The following is an 11,254-nucleotide window of genomic DNA, read 5'->3' as shown; positions in this document are numbered from 1 at the left end:
ACCCAATATGGCATGCTTGTTGGCTTATATATTGTCTCTGGCTACTTTCTTGGTAAAAGAGAGCAGGTGAACAGTTCTCACAGAGACCACTTGAACCTGAAAACTAAAAGTATTTCCCATCTGGCCCCACTGATGATAATTCTTTCCCCAAGTAGTACTCTCACTTTCCTTGACCTACATTTTGGTCTATTGGACTTCTGAACTGGTTCTGCATATAATCAGTTGGAACAAACAGACATTTATAAAGAACCATGTATTCATCTATTGATGTTTATTCTTTATTTGTCGTCCATTCTTCTTTTATTCCCTGGGATTACATAAGAAATCACAAAAGATCTCACAGAATAGTAGCCATTTCAAAGTGGCTTTGAAATTTACATAGACGTAGGCATGTTTGGTTTTTTTCATGGGGAGATGTTTTGAACACTGTGTTTTCTTAGTCTAATCAGGACAGGTAACCAAGTGGGGCCTATGGGTAGAACTCAGGCAAGAATTGCCATTTTGCAACTTTTTTCTCATGGACAAACTGTCCATGAGGCCCCTCGGCATCTGAGGGCAGAAGGGCCAAGTACATGGGGGTCTCTATTCCTTCTTCTAGGCTTTTGAAGGCTTTGGATCCCCCCATGTCGGTTCTCACCCACCCTGGGCAGCAGGCATTCAAGAGGATCTTGTCTCCTCCTCTCTGCTCACTCAGTTTCCTGGCTTGGATTCTGGACAGGGCTGTGATGCCGATTTTCGCCACTCCATATATATTATTATCTGGCCAGCCCTCCTTCCTGTGCACCCCGTTCTTTGTGTCTTCCACAAACTTGTTCATGAGCCCCACCAGCTCCTCCTCCGTGATGGTCTCACTTCTCAATTTCTGCTGCAGTTCAGGGCTGCAGCTTTCAAGAGCTTTGAAGCCCCATCCGCTAGACATGTTCACCACTCTGCCTAAAATGCAACACAAACCATTGTCTGGGAAGGTATGTATGAGAATAATGAACACCCAATTTGCTGAGATGTTGGACTTGATTCCCACTGGAGAGCCAGTTATCAATTTCCTATGGGATGTAGGGGATCTGGGAATTAGAGGCAGGTGGGCCTAGATCTTGTCAGAAACACTGCAGTTTGGGCTCAGTCAGACTCACCTTGGGGTTTCATTAGAGGCAGGAGTTCTGTGCATATATCCCGGGTCCCAAAAAAATTTGTTTTCATGGTCATTTCTGCCTTAATTGGAGTTGGCGTGGGATCACTAACTTTTAGGGCAAAAAACAAAACAGGATAAATAAATATAAGCCATACGGTAAAAATGCTTACTTGATACAGTATTTTTTCCTGTGAAATGTTTTAGTCTAAGAGGTGGGTGGAGTTAGTGAACAGTATTGTGCCAGTGGGAATTTTGCGGTTTGATATGTGCTCAGTCACTTAGTCCTGTCTGATTCTTTGCAACCCCATGAACTACAGCACTCCAGGCTCCTCTGCCCATGGGATTTTCCAGGCAAGAATACTGGAGTGGGTTGCCATTTCCTTCTCCAGGGAAGAAATCGGTTACAGTTTGATAATGCCGTGTATTTGTGTACGATGGCATCATCAGGGGAGGCTGAATGAAGACAGCTCACACTATCTCTCACTCTACCACTCTTTACAACTTTCTATTGGTTTCAAAGCAAGTTAAAGATTTACCCAACTGGTCCAAAGTTCAATGAAATCAATATTGTAAAAATCCTAGGCATTGTCCTTAACACTGATATCAAAGCTATTGCAAGGCCTTCTTGCTGGAAAAGCTTGTAATCTCGAAGGACTTGCTCTCCCTGTGACCTCCAGCCTAAGGCGGGGGTTCTAGATCCCACAGCAGAGGTTCAGGCAGTAGCCCCGCCCCGTCAGGCTCCCCGCACAGAGGCTGTAACCCTCTAGCTCCCACTCACTTACGCTGGAAGGCGATGGCCGCATTGTTGACCAGCACGTCGAGGCCCCCGTACTCCTTGCGCAGGAAGTCGCGCAGGGCGTGAATGCTCTGAAGGTCAGTGATGTCCAGCTGGTGGAAACGGGGGCTCAGGCCCTCAGCCTGCAGCTGCTGCACGGCCGCCCGACCCCGCGCCTCGTCCCGCGCCGTGAGCACCACGTCCCCTGGGAACCGCCGACACAGGTCGCGCACGATGGCAAAACCGAGGCCCTTGTTGGCCCCGGTGACCAGCGCTACGCGGGTGGAGGACGACATGGCCGGTGGGCAGGGCCCTTTGAATTAGAGCTGACAAGGCTGGAGACCCACGGGGTGGCGCGGCGTGGGACGTGGAGACCCGCCGCACTCCAGAAGGCAAAGAACTGTGTCCTGGGATCCAGTGCAGTGACTACTTTGAGAAGGAGGAGGCCCTGCCTTCTACCCGCTTAAGGAGGGATCAAATGTTATGTAAGGTTACTAAACACCACTTTTGGCTCCACCTCTTTCCGCGTGTACAGTATTCTCAGTCAAGCCAGGGCACCGCCCTGTTTTTTTCTTTAAAGTTTTTATTATATGTTGGAGCATTGGGCTTCCCTGGTGGCTCAAACGGTAAAGATTCTGCCTGCAGTGCTGGAGACCCGGGTTTGATCCCTGGCTTCGGAAGATCCCCTGGAGAGGGGAGTGGCTACCCATCCAGTGTGCTTGCCTGCGGAATCCCATGGACAGAGAAGCCTCCTGTGCTATCACCAACAAGGTGGCAAAAATGCTTCACAGAATTAGCAGCCACCTCCCAGTGAGAACCTGATGGGATACTTTGATTCTTTTTCCTTTCTTTTGTCTGTGTAGGGATATTTGCGACAGTGTAAGTGTCTGATTGGTAAACCTGGGATAGGAACATAATCAGCCCATGGGTACAGCTGTCAGTGAGTGCACACACAACTTTTCTCTCGAAAACAACCTGACTGGAGCCCCTCGGCATCCGAGGGCAAAAGAGCCAAGGGGTCTCTGCTCCTTCTTTTGGGGCTCTTAAGGCTTTGTGTCTGCCCCTACCCTTGTTGGTTCTCACCCATCCTGGGCAGCAGGCATTCAGGAGGATCTTGTCCCCTCCTCTCTGCTCACTCAGTTTCCTGGCGTGGATTCTGAACAGGACTGTGACTCCAATTTTCGTCACTCCATATGCGGTATCGCGCCAGCCCTCCTTCCTGTGCACCCCGTTCTTTGTGTCTTCCACAAACTTGTTCATGAGCCCCACCAGCTCCTCCTCCGTGATGGTCTCACTTTGAAACTTCTGCTGCAGTTCAGGGCTGCATTTCTTTAGAGAGTTGACACTGACAGAGCTGGATACATTCACCACTCTGCCTAAAATACAACACAAATCAGTCCATAGAAAGGCGAGCACGAGAAGGATGATACCCAGTTGGGACAGGCCTGACCTCTTGAAAGAGGACATTAGGGAAGGAAGGGAATGTATTTTGGGAGGGGGTTGCTCAAAGGGTTTTATCTTTTTTATTATTATAAGTAACAACATGTTACTTCTAATGTTTTTAAAAATTAAGCTACATCTAATTATTTTAGAAATTACCAGAATGAACTATTTCACTCAAACTCAATAAATAAGTCATGACCAGAGGAAGAAGTCTGTGAACCTATTACCCAGCATGACTTGTGAAAATTATTTTCAAAACTGAACTATTTAAAATCTCTGGAAATGGTCCTGAGTGTGTGCAGCAAATGAAGAAACATTTTTTTCCAGACTATCTCCAATAACTCAGGTGAGAACAGAAAGAATCTATTTCAACCATGACTGCTCCTTCCTTTCCTCCTTTCTGACCGTAGCAATGGAAACTTCACTCTGGGATGGTGCATCTGAGATGCAGGACTCCCTCCCTGCCAAGGGGCTGTGGTATCTTCTCACCATGAGGATGACATCACATTTCTCATCCTGTTCCTCAGCTACCTGCTGCAGAGGTTCAGTTCCTGGCAAGTGTATCTAGGAGGTTAGGACTTCCTTCTCCAACCCAGCCCTCACTTGTGGGACCAAGGCTCTACCTTGGGCTGGGCATCCTGAGAATGCTGGAGCCTGGACTGCCCTTGTTTGTGAGGCAGAAGTAGCATGCAAAGGGAAGTAACATGCTGGGAAGACCAGGGGCTACAGCGCCCTCTCCCAGCTCCTAACACAGGAGTGTCATTGAAAGAAAAGTGAGAGGGTAACAGGTAGGAGGGTAACAATAAAGGAAAGAAATGGTATGGACCTAACAAAAGCAGAAGATATTAAGAAGAGATGGCAAGAACACACAGCAGAACTGTACAAAAAAGATCTTCACAACTCAGATAATCACGATGGTGTGATCACTCACCTAAAGCCAGACATTCTGAATGTGAAGTCAAGTGGGCCTTAAGAATAATCACTAGCAACAAAGCTAGCGGAGGTGATGGCATTCCAGTTGAGCTATTTCAAATCCTAACAGATGATGCTGTGAAAGTGCTGCACTCAATATGCCAGCAAATTTGGAAAACTCAGCAGTGGCCACAGGACTGGAAAAGGTCAGTTTTCATTCCAATCCCAAAGAAAGGAAATGCCAAATGTTCAAACTACCACACAATTGCACTCATCTCACATGCTAGCAAAGTAATGCTCAAAATTCTCCAAGCCAGGCTTCAACAGTATGTGAACCCTGAACCTCCAGATGTTCCAGCTGGTTTTAGAAAAGGCAGAGGAACCAGAGATCAAATTGCCAACATCCGCTGGATCATCAGAAAAGCAAGAGAATTCCAGACAAATATCTATTTCTGCTTTATTGACTATGCCTTTGACTGTGTGGTTCACAACAAACTGGAAAATTCTTCAAGAGATGGGAATACCAGACCACCTGACCTGCCTCTTGAGAAATCTGTATGCAGGTCAGGAAGCAACAGTTAGAACTGGGCATGGAACAACAGACTGGTTCCAATTGGGAAAAGAGTATGTCAAGGCTCTATATTGTTACCCTTTGTATTTAATTTCTATGCAGAGTACATCATGAGAAATCCTGGGCTGGATGAAGCACAAGCTGGAATCAAGGATGTCGGGAGAAATATCAATAACCTTCGATATGCAGATGACACCATCATTATGGCAGAAAGTGAAGAAGAAAGAGCCTCTTGATGAAAGTGAAAGAGGAGAGTGAAAAAGTTGGCTTAAAGCTCAACATTAAGAAAATTAAGATCACAGCATCTGGTCCCATCACTTCATGGCAAATAGATGGAGAAACAGTGGAAACAGTGGTGGTTTAGTCACTAAGTCGTGTCAGACTCTTGGGATCCCATGGACTGTAGCCTGCCAGGTTCCTCTGTCCATGGGATTTTCCAGGCAAGGATACTGGAGTGGGTTGCCATTTCCTTCTCCAGGGGATCTTCCCCACCCAGGAATTGAACCCGAGTCTCCTGTATTACAGGCAGATGATTTACCAAGTGAGCTATGAGGGAAGTCCCACTGCAGAAACAGTGGCACACTTTATTTTCTTGGGCTCCAAAATCACTGCAGATGGTGACTGCAGCCATGAAATTAAAAGACGCTTACTCCTTGGAAGAAAAGTTATGACCAACCTAGACAGAATATTAAAAAGCAGAGACATTACTTTGCCAACAAAGGTCCTTCTACTCAAGGCTATGGTTTTTCCGGTAGTCATGTATGGATGTGAGAGTTCGACTATAAAGAAAGCCGGGCGCAGAAGAACTGATGCTTTTGAACTGTGGTGTTGGAGAAGACTCTTGAGAGTCCCTTGCACTGCAAGGAGATCCAACCAGTCCATCCTAAAGGAGATCAGTCCTGAATATTCATTGGTAGGACTGATGTTGAAGCTGAAACTCCAATACTTTGGCCACTTGATGCGACGAACTGACTCATTTGAAAAGACCCTGATGCTGGGAAAGATTGAGGGCAGGAGGACAAGGGGACACCAGAGGATGAGATGGTTGGATGGCATCACCGACTCAATGGATGTGAATTTGAGTAAACTCTGGGAGTTGGTGATGGACAGGGAGGCCTGGCGTGCTGCAGTCCACGGGGTGGCAGAGTCGGACATGACTGAGAGACTGAACTGAACAGGTAGAAAGGCCAGAAATCCCCAAGTGGTAAGAGGAAACAAATTGCAAGTGGCAGACGTTCTTTTTCCTTTACAGAAAATAAGAGGCATCTTTTAATTCTGTGCTGAGGACACCTGGTTCTCCCTTGAGGTAACCAACGTGTTTTTCTTATGGAAATGTTTTTCTTTTTTTTTTGGAAATGTTTTTCTTAAGCTGTGTGAATAAAACTATGTATTTGCTTTGGAATTTACCTTTCTTCAAATGGTGCCGCCTTAGGCCAGTACTGGAGGGGGTTGGGGCAGGGGGGGCGAGGGGGGGCAGGGGGGCCGGGGGGATGACGCACCTCTTGCCATGCTATCTCAAAAGTGCATACTGTGGGGTAGCGGCCTGGTGAAACTCCCGCAGCCTTGAGGCATCTGTCATATCTGATTAATAGCTTGCTAAGAGACAAAACACCTTGTGAAAAACTAGCAAGACAGCACTCTTTCTGTCCCCTTCTGAGTCTATGTCAAAAGCTTGCACCATCTCTATTATACTTTAATAAGACTTTGCGACATAAGAAGCTCCAGGTATCAAGCCTCCTCTCTGACCTGAATTCATATCCTCTCCTGGGGAGGTCAGGAATCCAGGCATAACACATGGCTCACAGCAGCAACCTTTCAGAAGGGTCACCATCCCTGCCCCCACCTTCAGACCTGTGGCTTAGAGATTTAGCACAAGAAAGGGGAAAAGATAGGACATAAAAACCAAGAGGCCCAAAGTTCCTCCAAAAGGATGGGATTTCTTTGAACCAGAGTGTGGGGGCTTCCCAGGTGGCTCTAGTGGTAAAGAACCGGCCTGCCAAAGCAGGAGACATTAGAGTCTCGGGTTGGATCCATGAGTGGGGAAGATTCCCTGGAGGAGGGCATGGCAACACACTTTAGTATTCTAGCCTGGAGCATCCTGTGGATGGTGGTTAACAAAAAAGACCTAAATGCAGGGACACATTGCATTCATGAGTTGACAGACTCAGGTAAAATGTCAAGTTTCCTCATATTGCTGTATGATTTAATGGAATTTAAATCAAAATCTCAGAAAGTTTTTTTTATACATACAGACTAACATTTGAAAATTTATGTGCAATTGCAAAAGAACTGCTGCTGCTGCTAAGTTGCTTCAGTCGTGTCCGACTCTGTGTGACCCCATAGACGGTAGCCCACCAGGCTCCCCCGTCCCTGGATTCTCCAGGCAAGAACACTGGAGTGGGTTGCCATTTGCTTCTCCAATCTGTGAAAGTGAAAAGTGAAAGTGAAGTCTGTCAGTCGTGTCTGACTCTTAGCGACCTCATGGAGTGCAGCCCACCAGGCTCCTCTGCCCATGAGATTTTCCAGGCAAGAAAACTGGAGTGGGGTGCCATTGCCTTCTACGGCAAAAGAACTTAAATAGCCAAAATATTTTTGGAAAAGAGATATAGTCAAGAATTATTATGATGCTAGAATAATCTTGACGTGGTACACAATCAAGAGAGAGGCACACTTCTGTAAAATATCAATTGCCTATAATTTTGTGGTCAATTTTATTTTAAAAAGTCTTTTTAACAAACGGAGTTGAAAAAATTGGACATTTAGGATATCTACCATAGATAAATGAAATTTTATTGTTACATGAAAACCCATGCACAGATGTTTATAGCAGCTCTGTTAATAATTTCCAAAAGCTAGAAGTAACTTAGATGTTGAACATAGTCCTGTTACAGCCTGGCTAATGGCTGAGAGCTCAGAATTCACAAAAGCAGGGGCCACTATGATATCAGAAGGGGACGACAGAGGATGAGATGGTTGGATGGCATCACGGACTCAATGGACATGAGTTTGAGCAGACTGCGGGAGATGGTGAAGGACAGAGAAGCCTGGCGTGCTGCAGTTCATGGAGTCACAAAGAGTCGGACAGGACTGAGTGACTGAACAACAACAGCTATGATATCAAAAACTGGGTCTATTCATGAGGAAAGGGAGGAGAAGATTAGGAAGAGGGGTGGGAGGGTGATGAAACCTAAACCATTACTTTTATTTCTGAACACTTAATGATATCATTTTTATATTCACTTAAAATGTACATAAATGGCTTCATACTCTTAACTGTACTACTGTACTTTCTGTCCAAGGCCCATTTTCTTTCTTTGAGTGAAAAAGCAAAAAAAGTGAAAGCTGTGCTAAAAAGCAATTAGGAAGAGACTGGTAGCTTTGACTAAATCATTTGCATCAGTAAGTTTGCTAGAGAAAGTTAAGGATAAGAGCCCTTTTTGGTTCAGAACAGACCACAAAAGGTACCCTTCAAAAGAGCCTGAATTAACTTAGATTAAAGTCAATCTGTGGAGCAATTTATGCTGTGCATGTGTGTGTTAAGTGGCTTCAGTAATGTCCAACTCTGTGTGACCCTATGGACTATAGCCTGCCAGGCTCCTTTGTCCATGGGATTCTCCAGGCAAGAATCCTGGAATGAGTTGCCATGCCCTTCTCCAGGGAATCTTCCTGTCCCAGGGATCAAACCCATGTTGTTTATGTGTCCTGCTGGTTCTTGAACACAAGTGCCACCTGGGAAGCAGTTACTTTTTCACATGTCTTCCATCTGCACAGTAGCAAAAAAAGCTATTAACTTGTAGGTTGGTTATAATCAATAATCAAATGACAGTCTCTTTTTTATTCGGTATTAGCTAGTCTACCTCAATGGTGAAAATACCAACCTAGGAAGCTTGACCAGGAGATCCAAAGGTCTGTCCAGATAATAGACTCCTGAATGTTCCTGCTTCCTCTTCCCAACGTGTTCCATGCCAGCCCTGCCCACTGACCAGGTCCCCAGGGACTGGAGTCAGTCACCTGGAGCCCTCTCCTTGCACCCCACCCCCCTAAGCTCGGTGAGACTGTAGACTCCTCAAGCAGAATCACACCCTGGATTAAGTCATAATAAGATGATCCACTTAAATTCAGTGGTTTTAGACTTAAATTGAAGAAAGTAGGGGAAACCACTTAGCTCAGACGGTAAAGCGTCTGCCTACCATGTGGGAGACCTGGGTTCAATCCCTGAGTCAAGAAGATCCTCTGGAGAAGGAAATGGCAACCCACTCCAGTATTCTTGCCTGGAATATCCCATGGATGGAGGAGCCTGGTAGGCTACAGTTCATGGGGTCACAGAGAGTTGGACAGGACTGAGTGACTTCACTTTACTTTTACTTACTTAGGGAAAACCACTAGACCATTCAGGTATGACCTAAATCAAATCCCTTATGATTATACAGTGCAAGTGAGAAATAGATTTAAGGGACTCGATCTGACAGATAGAGTGCCTGATGAACTATGGACGGAGTTTCGTGACATTATACAGGAGACAGGGAGCAAGACCATCCCCATGGAAAAGAAATGCAAAAAAGCAAAATGGCTGTCTGTAAAGGCCTTACAAATAGCTGTGAAAAGTAGTGAAGCAAAAAGCAAAGGAGAAAAGGAAAGATATAAGCATCTGAATGCAGAGTTCCAAAGAATAGCAAGGAGAGATAAGAAACCCTCCTCAGATGTACAAGCTGGTTTTAGAAACGGCAGAGGAACCAGAGATCAAATTACCAACATCCTCTGGATCATCGAAAAAGCAAGAGAGTTCCAGAAAAAATCTATTTCTGCTTTATTGACTAAAGCAAAGCCTTTGATTGTGTAGATCAAAGTAAACTGTGGAAAATTCTGAAAGAGATGCGAATACCAGACCACCTTACCTGCCTCTTGAGAAACCTGTATGCAAGTCAGGAAGCAACAGTTAGAACAACAGACTGGTTCCAAATAGGAAAAGGAGTATGTCAAGGCTGTATATTGTCATCCTGCTTATTTCACTTATATTCAGCGTACATCATGAGAAATGCTGGGCTGGATGAAGCTCAAGCTGGAATCAAGTTTGCCAGGAAAAATACCAATAATCTCAGACATCCAGATGACACCACGCTTATGGCAGAAAGTGAAGAAGAACTAAAGAGCCTTTTGATGAAAGTGAAAGAGGAGAGTGAAAAAGTTGGCTTAAAGCTCAACATTCAGAAAATGAAGATCATGGCCTCTGGTCCCATCACTTCATGGGAAATAGATGGGGAAACAATGGAAACAGTGTCAGGCTTTATTATTTTGGGCTCCAAAATCACTGCAGATGATGATTGTAGCCATGAAATTATAAGACGCTTACTCCTTGGAAGAAAAGTTATGACCAACCTAGATAGCATATTGTAAAGCAGAGACATTACTTTGCCAACAAAGGTCCGTCTAGTCAAGGCTATGGTTTTCCCAGTGGTCATGAATGGATGTGAGAGTTGGACCGTGAAGAAAGCTGAGTGCCGAAGAATTGATGCTTTTAAACTGTGGTGTTGGAGAAGACTCTTGAGAGTCCCTTGGACTTCAAGGAGATCCAACCTGTCCATCCTAAAGGAGATCAGTCTTGGGTGTTCACTGGAAGGACTGATGCTGAAGCTCAAACTCCAATACTTTGGCCACCTCATGTGAAGAGCTGACTCATTCGAAAAGACTCTGATGCTGGGAGGGATTGAGGGCAGGAGGAGAAGGGGATGAGAGAGGATGAGATGGCTGGATGGCATCACCGACTTGATGGACATGAGTTTGAGCAAGCTCCGGGAGTTGGTGATGTACAGGGCAGCCTGGCATGCTGGAATTCATGGGCTGGCAAAGAGTCGGACATGACTGAGCGACTGAACTGAACTGAACTGAAAATGATCCACTATAGCTTTCCCTACACAACAGAAGACTTCTCCCCTGTCAAAAGGCAAGTAAATCTTGCACTCACCTGAGAATAGACTCTGTACTTAAATTTCCATGTACTCTAAGCCTTAGTGAGGCAAGATAAAGTGTTAAAAGGAGGCTGCCTTAGCAAACCCAGAGAGTATTCATTCTTCCTTCTGGAAAAAGCCCAAACACAGCAAGGAACAGCCAGTTAAGAAAGAAGAGTAGTCATGCAGGAGTCATCAGCCCAAGGTCCAAGAGGCAGACAGGGACAACGTTCAGCTGACACAGGGAACTCCACAGCTGCCCTCAAGTGTTGGGATGGCTGGAGAGTCTCATGACATGCTAAGGAGTGGACTCCTGAGCTCCTAGTGAGCCAAGTCTTAGAAGTGGTAGAACTTTCCAGGAGGACCAGACAGGGAAACAGGGAAGAAGCTGAGTGTAACTTGTAAACACGTCTACTGATCCCTAGGATGACTCTTAATCTTTCTAAAAGAATCCGTTCAATGGGTGTGGTTCCCCTCCT

At 45.5% G+C, this 11,254-nt stretch overlaps 1 protein-coding gene across 1 annotated transcript; it reads right to left on the bottom strand.

Moving 5' to 3' along the window:
• Positions 1–266: 266 nt before the first annotated feature.
• Positions 267–2,337, bottom strand: MGC127133 (20-beta-hydroxysteroid dehydrogenase-like). Its single transcript, NM_001035086.2, is given in 3 exon segments — positions 267–933; positions 1,131–1,238; positions 1,912–2,337. Coding segments are annotated over 3 exon segments (861 nt in total). The 5' UTR covers positions 2,201–2,337; the 3' UTR covers positions 267–469.
• Positions 2,338–11,254: the final 8,917 nt, after the last annotated feature.

Source organism: Bos taurus, chromosome 1, assembly GCF_002263795.3.
Source record: "Bos taurus isolate L1 Dominette 01449 registration number 42190680 breed Hereford chromosome 1, ARS-UCD2.0, whole genome shotgun sequence".
Lineage (NCBI taxonomy): Eukaryota > Metazoa > Chordata > Mammalia > Artiodactyla > Bovidae > Bos > Bos taurus.
The sequence above is the reverse complement of the archived record's forward strand: the minus strand, read 5'-3'. Positions and strand labels throughout refer to the sequence as shown.